The sequence below is a fragment of the Lactuca saligna genome, chromosome 1 (genome assembly GCF_052625555.1).
Source record: "Lactuca saligna cultivar CGN05327 chromosome 1, ASM5262555v1, whole genome shotgun sequence".
NCBI classification, from domain to species: domain Eukaryota; kingdom Viridiplantae; phylum Streptophyta; class Magnoliopsida; order Asterales; family Asteraceae; genus Lactuca; species Lactuca saligna.
The window spans coordinates 83,442,066-83,460,971 of record NC_136417.1 but is presented as its reverse complement, the minus strand read 5'-3'; the positions used below and the strand labels follow the sequence as shown (position 1 = coordinate 83,460,971).

General features: G+C 37.4%; 1 protein-coding gene across 4 annotated transcripts; it reads left to right on the top strand.

The window, feature by feature from the left end:
* The first annotated feature begins 2,410 nt into the window (after positions 1–2,410).
* LOC145040574 (AMP-dependent synthetase and ligase family protein) lies at positions 2,411–10,714 on the top strand. 4 transcript variants are annotated; one of them, XM_078988489.1, is made up of 16 exons: positions 2,411–2,863; positions 3,258–3,686; positions 3,800–3,996; positions 4,610–4,813; positions 4,931–5,617; positions 6,397–7,007; positions 7,177–7,252; positions 7,357–7,443; positions 8,318–8,361; positions 8,485–8,593; positions 8,688–8,747; positions 8,884–8,968; positions 9,045–9,094; positions 9,950–10,054; positions 10,122–10,234; positions 10,317–10,714. In XM_078988489.1, exons 1-16 carry the CDS (start codon positions 2,560–2,562, stop codon positions 10,504–10,506), a joined length of 3,351 nt encoding a protein of 1,116 aa, XP_078844615.1. In that variant the 5' UTR covers positions 2,411–2,559; the 3' UTR covers positions 10,507–10,714. The 4 variants fall into 4 exon arrangements, with proteins under 4 accessions (XP_078844615.1, XP_078844613.1, XP_078844625.1 ...); XM_078988487.1 differs by having other exon boundaries at positions 9,030–9,094; XM_078988499.1 differs by lacking the exon at positions 9,950–10,054.
* Positions 10,715–18,906: the final 8,192 nt, after the last annotated feature.

The following is an 18,906-nucleotide window of genomic DNA, read 5'->3' as shown; positions in this document are numbered from 1 at the left end:
AGTTTATCAACTCATAAAGCTTCAAGCTTTGAGACCAAAAATCCTAAAATGAACCATACTATGCACAACTCAAAAAGGAATGTGAAAGATTTGAGCTTTATACCTTTCAATGATGCTTCATCCCCATAAAAGCTTAGATCCAAAGCCTGGACTCCAACTCCTTTCCCTTCAAGGCTCCTTCTTCATTTCCAAGGACTCACAAGGTCACCCCAAGGGTTCTCATGCACTCACAAACTCTTATGGACGAAGGTTTAGGGTTTTGGAGGGTTCGTTCTCTGAGAAAAATGGCCAGGAGTGAGGCTATCTCATTCCTTATATAGGGTCACTTAGAATATTAAGGTTTCTACACTGTGCCTAGTACGCCTAGTGTACCCTCTAGTACGCCTAACATACTAGGTGGCTCTTGCTTAAGGATCATGCGTATTCGTATGCTAAGCGTCACATACGTACGCCCAACGTACTCCGCTGCCACATTTCTCAACTTAGGGGCTTATCTTGCCAAATCTTCAAACTTCCATAGATTCTTTGATACAACTCTGATTCCAAAGGTCCTCATACCTACAGAAAGGTGATGAAATGCCCTATGCTTCTAACAACTCATCGCAACCCCGAGGTTTCCTCCTGCCCGGTTTGCAGCCCACGAACTCTTATCACATATGATCTAGAACAGGATGTTACACTCCTTCTCTTTTATTTTGATCTGGCATCATCAGCTTGATTGGGATTCCGCACCATCAAGCAGATCTGATTGATACATAAGCAGATTTGGGACTCTACAACTTTATATCTCAAATGAGCTGGAAATGTGCCCAAACCTCTGGATTTTCTTGCTTTCTCTTGATCTCTCAAGCTTCCTTATCTTCCTCAAACTTCAAACACACAAAAATGGCACCACAAAGCTCAAGAACACTCAATAAATGGCTAGGGTTTTGAGTTACGGTCTTCTGGAAGTGAGAGGGGCGATGGAGGCTAGTTTGGGACGGGATAAGTTGTTTAAATAGGGTGCAAACCTTAAATATTAGGGTTGTCATCCAGATTGCTTCTACTCATCGAGTCGGTCCCACGACTCGTCGAGTAAGTCATTAAAACCCCTCGTATAGTGTCGAGTCTACTCTACGAGTTGGGCCTCCAACTCGCCGAGTCCCAGAGAAAAATACAAAATTACTTGAATTTAAATATGTACCAGGAATCATATGTTACACGGATCCCCTTCTTACCCTTGCCCCCGCCCCTATTGATTTCAGGGTACCTTATTTGGGCTAAAAGAAACTATTTTTTGGTTAACAAATAGTTATTCATAGCATAATTTTACATGTTACAAACAACTTAAAAACATGCTTTTGTTGAATTTTTGTACGTGAAAATCATTTTATTGTTTATTATATTTATATAATTAATATATGTCAATATATATATAATTTATTAACGGGCCCCCATGGGGGTTTCGGGGCGGGACTGCCAACCCCCGCCCCCCGCTCCTGAATTAAAACGGAGGTTAATCTTTCCCCAGCCCCCGCCTCCATCCCTATTTTTTTTCAACAAATTCCCCCATACGGGATGAGGCCCCCACAAGATCGAGGTCCCACAAAACTTTTTGACATCCCTAATAAGAAGTGACCCATTAATGTACAATTTTTTCTAGAAAAATGAAGAAGGCAATAGAGAGGCTTGAGATGTTCATTGGATGTTGATTGATATTTTGGATTTATAAGCTTTTGTGTCTTCGATTGAGATGTATCGTAAGATTTTGAGTTATGTATTTTTTGGTAACAATATTATGATATGTAATGAAGAAGGCGATAGATTGTTATGTTTCTTGGTAATGTTATTAAGATACGTATTGAGTGATTTTAAGTTATGAAGTATTTTGCATTTCACATTATATTGACATGTATATTCAATCGGTTAAATAAAATTATGTATTGAGATGATTTTAAGTTATGAAGTATTTTGCATTTCGTATTATATTGACACAAATACTCAACCAATTAAATAAAAATGTGTACAAATGATTTTAAGTTATGAACTATTTTGCATGATTTTCGCATTATATCAACAAGAATACTAAATCAATTAATTAAAATTTTACTATTTTTATAACTTTTATAATGTATACTACATGCTAAATTAGAAAACAAAATAAAATTAAACAAAACATAAAAAAATAATTATATTATTTCATATGAATTCCAATTCAACTTTTTGAAAAAAAAATATTGAATTAATTCAAGTTTAATTTCGTGACAACCAATCAACATATAAAATTCATAAATACTATATATATATATATATATATATATATATATATATATATATATATATATATATATATATATATATATATATATATATATATATATATATATATATATATATATATATTTTATATTATAGGAACCAAAGTGCTAACCAAACTGCACCAAAACTTCCAAATTAACACCACAAAACCAATACCCCAGCAGTTGTATTTCAATTGGTGCCATTTCTCTTTGAAGTCCAGAGTTCTTCGCGGGATTCTCATTCTCATTCTCCTCCCACTCTGTCTGTCTCAGTGAAGAAATGAACCAGAAAAACCTCTCTTCACTTCGCAGCTGTTGTATTTCACACGAATTCTACAAATCGGCTTCCAAAAACCCTAATAAAATCGCAGTCATTCACTCTTCCCGTCGACACCATACCAAATCCACCACAGAAATTGACCATTTCATTGAAACATCACCATCGCATGACCATCATTCGGTGTACAAAGACGACGTATGCTTCACTTATTCGGAAATTCTAGAAGCGGTAGATTCTCTTAGCCGCCGTCTACGGTTCATCCTTGACGGTGGAGCTGATCCGTATCTTATCAGACCTTCCCCAGGTTTATTTCATTCCTCCATTCATGTTGCTATATGATGTAAATGAAATTCTTATTTTGAATTCGAGTTTAAGTAATATAATATTCTTTTATACGTGTAGGAGTATGGTTTACAATTTTAACAAATCATGTTCGAATATTATATCTGTTAGTGTGCTTATTCAAAGTGAAAGCATCATATTTTATTTTGTATTTCTTTTAAACTAGTGAGCTTAGCAGTTTGACATTGCTAATGATTCTTTGATTAGTGAGATTCCATCATACCATCATCTACAAATCTTTTACCCAAATAACACTACAAAATTGGAAGTTATAATTTAAATGTTCAATTTGATCCAATGAAAGATTATATATTTGTTGGATATTAATCTACAAGACTACAACTTTCTCTTTTCAGGCTCTACTCCTATTGATCAATCCACAAACACCCCAAGAGTTGTGGGGTTATACATGGTTCCTTCTGTAGAATATATTATATCTGTTCTTTCTATTTTAAGATGTGGGGAGGCTTTCATGCCACTAGACCCTTCATGGCCAAAAGAAAGAGTATTATCCGTTGTTTCTTCTTCAAATTCCAAACTCATTCTTTGTGGTTCTACTTCATTTGATGAAAACTACTCTCACCAAATCAACAAATATCGTTTTCTTGTTGATAATGGTGGCTGTCCTGTTTTAGTAATTTCCATGAAAACCAACCTTAACAACTACTTTTCTTCCCCTTCTTTGCTTTGGCCATGTGAACATAAGACTCTGAGACCATTTTGTTACTTGATGTACACCTCTGGATCAACGGGAAAACCTAAAGGTGTTTGTGGCACTGAACAAGGTGAGTAAACTCCAACGATCGGTATTCACAATGCAATTGATTTTTTTCCCTAAAACTAAGACAACATTTATACTTGTTCATGTTATATTATTTGTGGAATTTGCATCTTTTAGGTCTTCTTAATCGCTTCGTATGGATGCAAGACATGTATCCCTTATGTGGTGAGGAAACTTTGTTGTTCAAAACATCCATTGGCTTTATTGATCATCTGCAAGAAATTTTGGGAGCTCTACTTACTACTTGTACCTTGGTTATTCCCCCTTTTAGTGTGCTAAAAGAAAATATACTTTCCATCACTGAGTATTTACAGGTACGTTAACACAAGTCAAGTTTTAGACAAGTAATTTTAGCCAAATAGGTAAGAAGCTGGTTTTATTTTACTAAGGCTGTGTTTGGCACGTCACAACTAGCTTATTTTTCGAGCTTCTTTAAGTTCTCATGTTTGGCAAGCCAAAAAGTAGTTGATAAATATATTCTTTTAAATGTCCTTTTATGTCATTTTATATATTTCAGCTAGCTTATCTGCTAGTTTTTACCAAACATCATTTTTGTAAGCTACCAGCTAGCTTTTCAGCTAGTCTACCAAACATAGGCTAAGTATCTTTTTATAAAGTTAGCTTATCAGCTATTTTTTGGCTTGCCAAACATGTCAATTTTAGAAAACTCAGAAAAATAAGCTAGCTGTAGCATGCCAAACACAACCTTAGGCTAGCTTTTCAGAAGCTTTTTTAATGTTTTTCCAAATATACCCTTAATTAATTAAAAAACATATTCTTCTAAATGCCCTTTTATGTCATTTTATATCTTTCAACTAGTTTTTTTCCTAATGTCAATTTTTATGAGCTAGCTTTTCAACTAACAACTAGTTTTTCAGCTACTATGCCAAACATAGCCTAAATATGATCTTTTGGAACAATTGGCAGGACTATTCTATCAATAGGCTTGTTGCTATACCATCACTAATGAGGATGCTTCTTCCATCTCTTCAGAGTTCATATTATACAACGATTCAAACCTCTTTACAATTGTTAATACTAAGTGGAGAAATCCTTCATTTATCCTTATGGAGTTCTCTTATAAAGTTACTACCCAACACCACAATCTTGAACCTATATGGTAGCACAGAGGTGAGTCAAAGATTGTGCACTACATCCTAAAATCACCTTATATCATATATCATGTGTCTTCACTTGTTTATTTACTTATTAGTCCTAATGGATTTAACTTTTAACTTTCAATCCAAGGTTTCAGGTGATTGTACATATTTTGACTGTAGAAAACTTCCATCTATTTTGGAGATTGAGTCACTTACTACTGTTCCAATAGGAATGCCTCTTCCTAACTGTAATGTATCACTTCTTCGAGAAGAAATATATGTTTCTGGAATATGTAATGCAACGGGATACATAAATCATGACATTATGCCTCTTGATACTGCAAATTTTCATCCGGGGTCCGCTTTTTTCTCTTCAATTGATGAAAAGGAAAGTGTAGTGGTGTTCAAGACAGGTGATTTTGCCAAACAACTTCCTAGTGGTGACTTGGTTTTTGTAGGGAGAAATGACCGAATTGTAAAGGTGAATGGTAATAGAATTGCATTAGAGGAGATTGAAAATACATTGAGATTACACAATGATGTGGATGATGTTGTTGTGACTTTTAAAAGAGTTGGAGAAGTTGCATATATTGAAGCTTATGTAGTTGTGAAACATGGAAGAAGTTTGAGTTGTTGTATTCGAGGTTGGATGTTTGAGAAGCTTCCATTATCAATGATTCCTAGAAAGTTTTTGTTTGTGGATTCGATACCGATTTCTTCTTCTTCTGGGAAGGTGGATTATGGTTTGTTGGAGAGTTCAAGGTGTTTAGTGTCAGATATTTGTAGTGAAATGGATGAGATTCTTGATAGCAATCGTTTGCAGACAATAAAAGAGGTTTTTCTCTTTTTCCTCTTCAACTTTCCCTAAATACTAAATAATAACCTTTTTTGTTCCTTATATATATATATATATATATGTATGTATGTATGTATCTCTTATACATGAGGATGATGTTTATATTTCACTCTTTTATTTTTTTAAAGTGGGTATATCATATATATTTTATTTCAAGGGTTAATCTCATAAAAGACGTTATATTTTGTGTTTTTTCCGGATTAAACCTCAAGTTTATTTTTTGCCTGAAAAAGGCCTTGTATTTTTATTATTTTTTCCGATTTGGCCCTTTTAGTCATTTTTTTTCCAAAAAAAATTGTAAAATGTGAGGGTTTTTTCGAGAAAAAATAAAAAAAAGTTGAGGGTTTATTTGGAAGCATTTAGAAGGTTGAAACTTTTTTTATGAAAAAAAAAAGTACAACGTTGAGGGTTTTTTTTCTGAAAAAACGAAAACGTACAAGGTATTTTTCAGGCAAAAAATAAGTTTGAGGTTTAATCTGGTAAGAACACAAAATATAGTCTTTTATGAGATCAAATTTGTTGTTACTTAAACTTCATGCTTTTTCATTTTCATATATTTTATTCTGAAGTTAATCCAATATCATTATATTGTATTAAGTATTAACATCCGAAACTAAACAGTTTCTTGTGTATTAAAAAATTCATAACACTTTTATACAATCTAAGTTTTTTAGAGCAATTAGTAACTTACGCAACTTAATGATTTCTTATTTATAAAATTTATACCACTCCTAGAAATTTTTATCTTACTTATGCAGGCCTTTTGTGATGCTTTAATGGTGGAAAAAGTCAACAACAATGATGATTTCTTTGACTTGGGTGGTGATTCAATTTCAGCAGCTCATGCTTCTCATAAACTAGGAATCAATATGAAGTTATTGTATTCTTTTCCTTCTCCATTAAACCTCCTTATTGCTCTCATGGATCCTAAAATAAATGTTCACAAGGAAATCGATATGAAAGTGTTGAAAGAGAGCAAACCACTTCCTATTGTATCTAGTGGGACCCATCTGAAAACAAAAAAGCTACATACAAGGTTATCTAATGAGCTTGATGAATCTAGCTCTAATAATCATCCTCCTCACAAGGTTTTAAAAATGGAAGATGATCATTGGAACTCCATCTCAAATCACATGTGTTTTTGTGCAATTACTCGTTGTAACAAAGTAATGTTTGGGGAGAAATATGACAACATTAATACATCATTTCAAGCAACTATTTGTGAGAAAAAGGGTTTTATAAGAGAAGTGTGGAGAGTTAACATGGAGTCTTGTGTTGATGCATCACCACTTGTTGTTGTGAGAGAAGAGGGAGTTTTTTTGTACATTGGATCTCATTCAAGGAAATTTATCTGTGTTAAAGCCTCGAAGTAAGTGTTTAGTTTCTTAATTGTTTATGTTAAGTAAAAAAGAAATAGCAAAAGGATCTCTATTTGTTTATGTTAATAGTGACTCGAATCCAAGTTTAGCAGAAGGGTAGAATTGTACATTCACTTTTGTATCTGTTTAATAATAAATCACATGAATTGAATTGTACAGTGGTGTTATCCAGTGGGAGGTTGAATTAGAAGGGCGAGTAGAGTGCTCAGCAACAATTTTGGGAGATTTTTCTCAGGTTAACTTATATTTCAACAGTCATTATAATTATAATTATATAATACCCTTTTATATTATATATAATATATACACATTATGACAAAAGATCTTTTACATATTTAGGTTGTAGTTGGGTGTTACAAAGGGAACATATATTTTCTCAATTCCATGAATGGAAGCATCACTTGGACTTTCCACACAGGTGGTGAGGTACATCTCCTCTCTTTATTGAACTCAGGTAGTATTGTGTTACACAGGGTCCATTTCTGTAGTTTCTGTGAAAAATGGGGACCATGTCGGTAATTTTGCTATTAGGCAGGGACCGTTTCTGTAATTTTTGTGAAACACAGGGACCATTTCTATCAATTTGTTATTAGGCAGAGGCCATTTCTGTAACTTTGTGAAACACAGAATATTTTTGTTAATCCCCTATTAGACAGAGGCTATTTCTGTGATTTTATGAAATACGTGGACCAATTCTGTAATAATTAAGTTAAGTAGGGACCATTTTCGTAAGTTTGTGAAACATAGGGGCCATTTCTGTAGTTTTGTGAAACTGAGGGACAATTTCTGTAAAGCTACTATTAGGCAGGGACAATCGTTGTAACTTTGTGAAACAAAGGGACCATTTCTGTAAATTTCCTAAAAGTTATGGAGAAGTTCTGTAATTTTATGAAACACAGGGATTGCGTCTGTTAATCCCCTATTTGACAGAGGCTATTTCCGTAATTCTATGAAACACATGGACCAATTCTGTGATAATTCAGCTAAGTAGGGACCATTTCTGTAATTTTGTCAAATGTAGGGACCGTTTCTGTAATTTTGTGAAATGGAGGGACAATTTCTGTAAAGTCACTTTTATGCAGGGACCATCTATGTAACTTTGTGAAACACATGGACCATTTCTGTAAATTTGCTAAAAGTCATGGATGGATTCTGTATTTTTATGAAACACATGGACCATATCTGTAATTTTCCAGTTAAACAGCGACCATTTCTGCAAATATTGCATGACTTCCTACATGTGCCCTTAAATTGTATATATTTGATAATTTTTGACTATTTTTTTTTTTTCTTTTTGAAGGTAAAGTCACAACCAGTGGTAGACAAGCAGAGGCATCTAGTCTGGTAATATTCACCTTTTTTCACACTTTCACATTTTTTTTTTAATTTGTCCGATAAATATTCCTGTTTTAACTCCTAATTTTTTTTTTTTTAAAAAAAAAAAAAATATTCTATAATAATATATAGGTGTGGATCTTATGATCATAATCTATATGCCCTTGATTATCAAACTCATTCTTGTGTCTATAACCTAAATTGTGGTGGAAGCATATATGGTTCACCTGTAATCAATGAGGTCAATTTAATTTTAATAATTAATCTTCACTTGTTTATTGCTTGCTTATATACATAAACTTTTTTTTTTTTTTTTTCTTTTATTATTTTTTTAGGTTGATGAAACACTTTATTTCGCATCCACTAATGGCTCCATGACTGCATTGTCTTTAAAGGTATATACAACATTTAAAATTTGATTTTTCTATCACACTATATCCTTTAGGCTAACATTTATGTAATCTTTAATGATAGAAATCTTTAAAAAAAAAACTATATGATATTAATTAAATTACAATTTTAACTTAAAAGGCTATACCATTCAATGTGTTATGGGTGCAAGACATGGGAGCACCCATATTTGGCTCTCTCTCCATCAATCACATTAATAGAAATGGTATGTGTTCTTTTTTTTATTTTTTATTTTTATAATTATATAACCAAAAAGTAAATTGCAGTGATTTGTTGCTTAGTGAATGGACATGTAGTTGCTGTTGATGCAAATGGATCCATCATTTGGAGAGTAAGCTTCTCCATATATATATATATATATATATATATATATATATATATATATATATATATATATATAAACTTTATATTTTTCTACTTTGAAGCCACAGTTCTGATATGTTAAACATGTTTAAGTAAATTACATGAATGGTCCCTATGGTTTGGGGTAATTTGCGCGATTGGTCCCTAACTTATTTTTTTAACTCGGAAGGTCCTTACTGTTTGTTTTTGTTACGCGTTTGATCCCTGTCTTACCTAAAAAACTATTATTTATGAGTAAATTACACGAATGGTCCTTATGGTTTAGGGTAATTTGCACGTTTGGTCCTTAAATTATTTTTTTAACTCGGAAGGTCTCTACTGTTTGTTTTTGTTACGCGCTTGGTCCCTATATTACCTAAAAAGACTATTATTCCCTTTATTTTTTAATTTATTTAAATAAACACACCCCTAACCCTACCCCTCTCACCTTACCTTACATACCCTATCATTTTTCCCTATTTAAATAATAGTCTTTTTAGGTAAGACAGGGACCAAACACGTAACAAAAACAAACAGTAGAGACCTTCTGAGTTAAAAAAATAAATTAGGGACCATTCATGTAATTTACTCATTATTTAAATAAGGAAAAATGGTAGAGTAGGTAAAATAAGGTGAGGGAGGTGGGGTTGGGTGTGTGTTTATTTAAATAAAAAAAATCAAGGGAAAAATAGCATTTTTAGGTAAGACAGAGACTAAGCACATAACAAAAACAAACAATAGGGAGCTTCCGAGTTAGAAAAATAAGTTAGGGACCAAACGTGCAAATTACCCTAAACCATGGGGACCATTCGTGTAATTTACTCAACATGTTTTTATTGATTAGGGAATAACTGAGGGCCCGATCTTTGGTGGGCCCAACATATCTCATGTCTTACAAAACGAGGTGGTTATATGTTCAAGAGACGGAGGGGTCTATTCGTTTGGTTTGGTAAGAGTAAAAATATTTTCTTGCAATAAATTATTTAGAAATGACCATTTTACCCATGTTACTGTAGGAAAAAGGAAATCTACTGTGGAAGCACGATTTGGGGGATCCAATTGTTTCGTCTGCTTATGTAGATGAAAACTTAGGGTTGAAATCGGATTATTCACAAGTCAAGGAGGACAGGTAATAATATAGAAACTCATTAAAAGAATTAAAGTGTTGTGATTATTTTTCACACTGATTTTTGTCAAATGATTATTTTTAGGCTAATATGTGTGTGCACGAGTTCGGGAAGTATAGTTGTGCTAAGAATCAAGTTAGATTGTAATGAAGTGGAGGATTTCGGTAGGTTAGATATTGATGGAGACATATTCTCTTCACCGGTGTTTATTTGTGGGAGGATTTTTGTTGGTTGTAGAGATGATTATGTATATTGTCTTAAGATCGAGGGATAAATAGATATTAAGGACTGAAAAAAAAATAGCATTTTTATTAAATGATTGATCTTTCTTTAGCTTTAGTTGATCGTGAAGCATAAGCCCCATTTTTTTCTTAGGATAATATCAAGAGGAGAGATCTTGAACGATAGTTGCTACTTGGATGATGTTTTTAAATGGAAAGGATGTATAATTCGTATGAAGGAATCAAACAGTTGTGGTGCAAGCAATTGGTAGTTCTAGTATATAATACATACAAAAGATAATTATACATTTGAGGTTTAGTCCAAACTTTGATTTTTTGGTTTTATGATCAATTTGAGGTAATTTCGTTGCGGATTTAGTTCATTGATAAACTGAAATGACTTTAATACTTTTGGGTATTTACTTTTTTATTTTTCTTTCATTTTTTTATTAAATCTAATACTTATTTATATATTTCAAATAATTAAAAAAAAATGAGAGAGAGAGAGAGAGAGAGAGAGAGAGAGAGAGAGAGAGAGAGGGCCTCTTTTTTTATATTTTTAAAAATTTAAATAAAAGGATTAAATGTTTTATAATCATAAATGAAAACACAATCTAATAAGATAAAAATAAAATATATTTGTAATCATCCCAGACAATGTAATCATCCCAGACAATGCATAAAAATATCACCAACATTTATAATCATAAATAAATATAACTTAATACAAAGTAAAAAACAATACAATACAACTTTACTCAAAAACTCTGTCAAACATTATTAGATCAAAATATTCTCAAATGAATCTTTTTCGTTAAGTATATATGTGCACTCGTAGCTCACCATCATTATAAGAAATCAGTCATTACCAACGACGCTATTAGCGGTGACCCAAACTTGATTCGCCGCTGCTAAAGCTCTGTGTCCCCGCTAATAGCGTAGTCGGTGATGCTCTACGATCCGAATCCGTGGTTGCCCCTTCTCGTAAATCCTAATTGTCGGATCAACGTTTTGATCCAATGGTTGGGGGATCTTCTCGCACACCTTTAATACACACGACATTTTATCCCTGCTAAAGGGTAAAATTGTCGACGAAATAAGAACTATCATCAGTGTCCCACAGTCAATGCACATCCTGTGCGAACCGTCATTCCTGACGAAGAGGATCTATGCTCCTCAGGGTGAACTAATCGGACGAATAAATTGCTTACCCAACAGCTCCTGCAACTGAGATGACAGCTCCTGCATCTCAGGCGGTGCTAGACGGTACGACGCCTTAGCGATAGGGGCCGCACCCGACACTATATCAATCCTGAACTCTACCTGCCTCTCTGGAGGCACTCTAGGTAACTCCTTTGGAAACACATCATCAAACTCCCTAACCACTAGAACCTCTGAAACTGAAGCATGATCCCCAATCCGCATATCTATCACATACGCTAGATAACCAACAAATATGTTTTAAGTATTATTTATTATGATGTATGATTAGTGGAAAAGTGTGTAACTGGCCTTATAATTGGTTTTGGGAGGTCTAAAGTGTGCCTTCGGGATTCGTAGTGAGTAGAATGTTTGAATATATGGCTAAAGAATAATTAATTGGGTTTGTTTTGTAGTTCGTGGACTAATATTGGGAATATTTTGTAGAAGAGGGGTTACTTGGGTAAATATGGATTTAATTTGAAAGGAAAAGAGGAGGGAAGGACTGAATAAGTCATACTTGAAAATTTGGGGGTTTAAAAGGTAAATCCTGGATTAGTTTTGGAAGGATTCTCAAAGGGGAGGGCTGTTAGGTAAATATAGTACCTAAATTGTAAAATGCTGAGGGTTTAGATGGTAAATGTTGGCCTTCATTTGAAAGAAATGTCATGGAGAGGGGCCATTTGTGGCATTATGGAAATAATTTTGTAGGGGGATCGGGGTATATAACCCATCACACCCGTCCATACCCTAACCCTAAGGAAGCCATCTACAACCGCCACCTCCCCCACCCTTATACCTCCCTCACCGGCGCCGTCATCTCCTGACCTTCCTACCACCGTGCATTAACCTCCAGCTGACACCCTTCATTCGTGTTCCGATCCGACGAGTCCAGCTGACTGCCGCCGCTGCCTCGCCATCCAAATGCCATAGGGACCACCGAAACCACCGGGATACCGAGCATGCTGCCGAGAATCATCGCCGGACATTAAGCATGACAATGCCGCCGCCACCGTGCCTCTGTATCTTCTTATTCTTCTCCTCCTGCCTTCTGCCATCGTGAAGGACTCGATGTTCCGCCATCGGGTGGGTGTTGTTGCTGTGGTGGTCGTAAACCACCGCCATCACCGTCGCTGGTGCTGTTGACGAGGCCAAGGGTGCTGTTGACGACGCTATGTCGGTATGCTGCCACCTTCGGACGTGTTCCTTCGTCCCTTTCTACCAAGCCGTCGTCGCCGCCGCCGCTACAACTGTTTCATCGGGTTTTTCGTGCGCCGCCGGTTGCTGCCACCTCTTGCTGCCACTAGTCACCGTGAAAGGTCGCTGTGTGCGTGTTTTACTTCGTGATTAGGTGTGTGTGGTTGTATTTCCATTAGCAATATGTGTGTTTGGGTGTTGTGTTTAGCCGGAGTTCATGGAAAAGTCACCACCACCACTATGAGGTGGTGGCTGCCGCCACGTGCCATCGCCGGCCACCACAAGGGTGGTTGCGGGTGTGTCTGTATTTAGTATAATGTGTGTGTTTAGTTTGAGAGTTCATTGTAAAGTGTAAAAATGTAATAATAGAAATCTCAAACCACCACTGTAGGGTGGTGGCTGCCGCCTCCTGCCGTCACTGGCCGCCGTGTCGGGTGGCGGTGTGCCTCGTTGATGTTGTGTTTTGGTTTGGATGTTTGGATAAGGGACTAAAACCCTAATGGGCTCAAAGGAGCTCTAATGGGCCCAATGAAGCTTAATGGACTCTAATGGACCTAATAAAACCCTAATGGGCTTAATAATATTTTAGTGGGCTTAATAGGCCCAATAAAGCCCTAACTGACATAAAAGACCAACAAATTGATAAATGGGCTAATATTTGGATTGGAAAACCCTAATGCCAATGAAACCCTAACTTTAAGAATTAATCGGGTCACACACACGAGAATTATTTAATAACTTGATAATAAACTTTGGTAAAGATTAATCTAAGCGATAATGGACTTAATGGATTAAGTCCTTAATGGATTAAATCCTTAATGGATTAAGTCCTTAATAGGTTAAGTAGGAAACTTAACCTTAATCATTATTTTATGTGAAACCCTAATTTCACTTGGGTTTATTGTTGGGCCTCTCTTTTGGGCCTTGAGGGTTGGGTAATTAATGGGCCATCTAAAGTCAAGCCAATGAACTAGAATAATATAATGGGCCTGGGGTAAGGCCCATGTAAGGGGCTTGGGCCCAATTTGGAAAATTGGGCCATAGATGGGCCATAGTTTGGGCCTTAATGATTATATGGTGTTGGGCCTTAGAATGAGACCATGTTTAGGCCTACGCCCAATTTGGAAAATTGGGCCATGTGTTGGGCTTTGATTTCTAATTGAATTTGGGCCTATGGATTGGGCCTTGGGCTTCAATAAGCCAAGTTAGGGGTAATGTAGTAATTACCCAAAGAATATACTTATGGTTATGTATTGGGACCCAATTATTAATTGGGTGTTATTTTGGTGTTGACAATTCGAGAATCTGTCAGCCAGCAACTGGGGTGGAGTCTGCGGGACTTCAGCAAGTGTGGGATTGTGTCTTCAGGACTTCAGCAATGTGAGGTGAGTTACCTTCCAGTAGTGGTGGGTCTAAGGCCACAATGCCGACCCACCAGTAGGAGACGTATGATAGATGATTGTCTCTGTGATATCATCTAGGTTTGCTACTACCTGATATGTTATATGCTAGCATGATATGTTATATGTGATAGTAGTAGAGTTCGGTTGTTAGGACCGGAGGGTAGTCAGACACCCCAGATACGTATGACAGTATGTGATGTTATGTTTATATGCTAGCATGATCTGTTATATGAGTTAGAGGTAGTAGGAGGGGAGCAGTCCTCGAGTTCGGTTGTTAGGACCGAAGGGTAGTTCAGACACCCCAGATATGTCTGATAATCTGTTACGTTATGATATGTGATAGTAGTAGTAGTAGTAGGGGGTGAAATAGTCCTCGAGGTTCAGTCGTTAGAACCGAAAGGTAGTCAGCACCCCAGAATGGCTTGACATGGGTAGTCAGCACCCCAGAATGGCTTGACACGGGTAGGTCGGCACCCCAGAATGGCCGTACCGAGTAGGTTGGGTACCCCAGAAATGCTTGGAAGTATGTATGTTTTGTGATTGTGTGGTATATGGTATGATGGGGGAACTCACTAAGCTTCGTGCTTACGGTTTTCAGTTTTGGTTTCAGGTACTTCGTGTTTAAAGGAAAGGAGCCGGCTCAATCGCAACGCATCACACTATGTTTTCCGCACATGAGATCCTTGGGGATTACGCTCTGATATGGTTTTATGATACTATGTTTTTGATTACTATCACTTGGGTTTTGACATGAGACTTTATTATTAATGTTTTTATACTGATGGTTTTATGTAATAACATAAATAAAAATGAAAATTTTGGCTTGAATTTTGGGACGTTACACTAACAGTTCTCCCCCACCTAGGGTTCGAACTACCACTCGCTGTCCCTCACAGTTGATCATGGCGCCAAACCGACTGAGCCAATTCATTCCTACGATCACACATACTTTTCCCTATGGGAATAGGAATCAAATCTATCGGGAAGGATACCCCGAAAATTTCCAACTCATATCCCCGGTAGACCGAAGAAGCAGAAACCTCATGCCTGTTGGCGATCGGAACTCGCAACGGACACTCAAGCTCATCTACCGACACACTGAACTCTCTATTGAAAGTCTAAGATACAAATGACCGACTCCCCCCCGAGTCGAATAAAACCAAAGCAGGCAAAGTGTTTACTAAAAATGTACCTAAACACAAATACAATATGATAAGCATAACATAGATATAATAACAGAAACAAAAAATAGAAACATACCAGCAACCACATCCGGTGCTACCTTGGCCTTCTCGGTCGTGAGCTGGAAGGCGTGCCCCTGAGCCTTCTGAGGCTCCACCTTGACTGGCATTCCATCCCCAATCCTCAAAGTAGTCGGTGCGGATCACTGCGCCGGCTTGGCAGCAAGCTGCAGGCAGTTGGTATTTACGTGACCAATCTGATGACAATGGTAACAAAACCTCATATCTGCTCGAGGGGAGGACTGGTGACAGTCCCTGGCATAGTGCCCCTCCTTGCCACATTTGTGGCAACCACCTCCTGCTCGACAAACCCCAGAATGACCCCTGCCATACTTTCCACAAGTACAACTTTGCTGACCCTCGGTCTGAGTATCAGCGGTCTTGGACCGCTTAGGTGCTGGCTGAGTGTGACATCCCCAATTTCACGGCCAGAAAAGACCGATTTGTTTATGCTTTGTTTTATAAAATCAGAGTAATCTTTTGATTAAAAGAGTTGCGGAATTTGTTCCCAGAATAAAATATGATAACCATTTATCAAAACATTTCTCGAAAAGAATGTATTTTCATTAAATAATAAAACCTTGGGATGTCATGTTCGATACAGACCAAAAGCATAAACAATATAAAATAGACCTTACAATAGTTATTCAACTACTGATCTATAATCCAAAATCTCTCGTCAAGTCCACCAACTTATACCCTTGTGCCATTACCTGTAATGAAAAGAAAACTGAGTGGGTCAGGCTTGGGAGCCTGGTGAGCATATAGGGTTTTCAACCCACAATAATATAATTATTATATGTAATCAGCAAACAATCAATCCAATTACCCATCCCCATTATCTCCTTAATGTTTTACCCTAAGAACCAACTATCCTTCATTCATTTATGCGTAAGGAATTTGGCACGAATTCCATTGCTGCCAAAGCTTATTTATCTAGTACTAAATCCATAGTTATCTGGCGCTAACTCCATAATCACCAAAGTTCACTCAACAAGCGCTAACTCCATAGTCGCCAAGGTTTACTCAACAAGCGCTACCTCCATAGTCGCCAAAGTTTACTCAACGTGCGCTAACTCCATAGTCGCCAAGGTTTACTCAACGTGTGCTAACTCCATAGTCGCCAAGGTTTATACAATAGGCGCTAACTCCATAGTCACCAACTATTCCATCTACATATGTTCTACCCAATAATTTTTGTAGATATAAATACTTACACAGTTTAAATCATTTAACACATGTATAAAACTCCAATTTCCATGCCCATCTCAAATAGACAAATAACATATAAACACATAGCACGTATTCCATAGCAAATACGTCATATTTGTGTGTTAGAAGAAAGTAACTACACACTCACACATATAAACAACAATAAACTTAGTACACTCAAACCATACTTGTATTATTATCGTGTTTATGAAAGGTAGTATACACTCACTTGATCAGAAGATGATCGGACAGCACTACGACTTGCAGAAGTAGTATTCTTCGGTAGATCTGGAAGATCTCCACAAAAATCGAACTTCTCGCGGGCAGAGCTTCGGCTCGGGAACCGCACTTCTCGGGATCTTCGGGATCTCGGGACTTGCTTCGGGGCTCGAGAATATTACCGGGGCTTCGGGGTATTTCTGGCATGCAAAACGATGCAAAACGGGAGAGAGAATGGAGAAAAATAGCAAAGAAGCCGGCTGCCCTCGCATCCTATTTATAGGAGGCTGGAGCCTCGGAGTACGCGGGGCGTATGCCAGTACGCGGGGCGTACTGGTCCGAAATCGTCACTGCATTCGTCATCCGAAGTCCCCGAGTGCGAGTGTCGACATCTTCGGTGTACGCGGGGCGTAATTCGGATCGGATCGCTGACTCCTCTTCGGATAATGCCGGGGTTTAATAATTAATTTTAATTATTAATTATTTAATAAACTTCGGAAATTCATATCTCCTTCATACGAACTCCGTTTTCGACGTTCTTTATATCCACGCGAAGGTGAGACTACGCTCTACAACTTTTGTTTAGATTCCGTCGGCTAATTTTGACTTTATTTTTATTATTTATTTTTAATAGGTCGGGACAGAAAATTTCGTTATAAATTCATAACTTCTTCGTCCGACGTCCGTTCTTGCCTAACTTTTCGTCGTTTCACTACTAACAACGAGATCTTCGATTCTTGTTTAGATCGCTAAGGCTAAATATCACTCTAACGTAAATTCACTTTTTACATTATTCAGCGTTGTGCCGGTTCTGTCGCGAAACTTTAACAAGTCATAACTTCTTCGTTATAACTCGGATTTTGGCGTTCTTTATATGCACGGAAACCTTGTAACATATACTACAACTTAGTTAGGATTATTAATCCTAAATAACCTTCTATCAGAAAGTCATTTTTTGACGCTTATTGTCTCTAAATTGACTAGCCCTTATCTACAGGCGTTACACTGAGACTGTGCTGGAACCTGATGCTACTCCTTCAACTGTACCTCTATCTCCAACTTACGCCGCCTCGCGGCTTCCTGAAGATCCTAGAGAGTCTCACAATGTTGCGTGACCACAAACTGTCGAACATCAGTCTTAAGCATACTCAGATAACGGGTCATCTGAGACTGCTCTAAAGCAAACTCCGGACAAAACATAGCCCTCTCCGTGAACATACGAGTGATCTCCATCACAGACTCCCCATCCTGCCTGAATGTCAAAAACTCCTGAGCAAGACACTCCCGCTCAACGCGTGGAACGTAGCGGGTGCAGAACATATCCCAGAACTGCTCCCAAGTAACAGCAACCTGCTGATCATCAATGTACGACCCTATCGTCAATCTCCACCAGTCCTTTGCCCTAAGCCTCAGCAGGTTCACGACACACCTGACCTTCTGGTAGGCAAGACATGAACACGTGAAGAAACAACCCTCCACATCAGATAACCACCTCATAGCCCTGATCGCATCTTGTGTACCATCAAACGTTGAGGGCTTCGTGTTATCGAAGTCCTAGTACTGGAAAGCCCTGCCGACTCCTCCTCCAACCCCTGCCGCAGTTACATCCGATGTAGCTGTAGTGGCAGCTGTCTCTGCTAGAGCTGCATACTGCTCATCAAAGTACTCAACCATCGCGGTCTTAATCGACCCAAACATCTCTGGCAGCTGTGCTCAGAACGCCGCAACAATCTCATCGTGTAGAATCTCTCGGATCCTGGAATCCAACTCCTATGTCCCTATTTGTACCAGGGGCTCAGGTGCTACCGGCACCTCCGACCGTCCGTCTCCCGATCCTGATCCTGATCCGGATCCAGTAGTAAAGCGTCTCGTCACCACCATACTGAAAAATATAACCAAGACATCAGATAAACAACATAATATCAGGAGACCAATTCCCACAACTCTAGGGGTTGTGACTTCCTTGCTACGCGTATGGGTC

Coding starts and splice junctions, on each gene's coding strand:
- LOC145040574 (XM_078988487.1), top strand. CDS start 2,560: ATGAACCAGAAAAACCTCTCTTCACTTCGCAGCTGTTGTATTTCACAC. Junction 9,095..9,949: donor ATGGATCCATCATTTGGAGA/GTAAGCTTCTCC, acceptor TTTATTGATTAG/GGAATAACTGAGGGCCCGAT. Junction 10,055..10,121: donor GGGTCTATTCGTTTGGTTTG/GTAAGAGTAAAA, acceptor ATGTTACTGTAG/GAAAAAGGAAATCTACTGTG.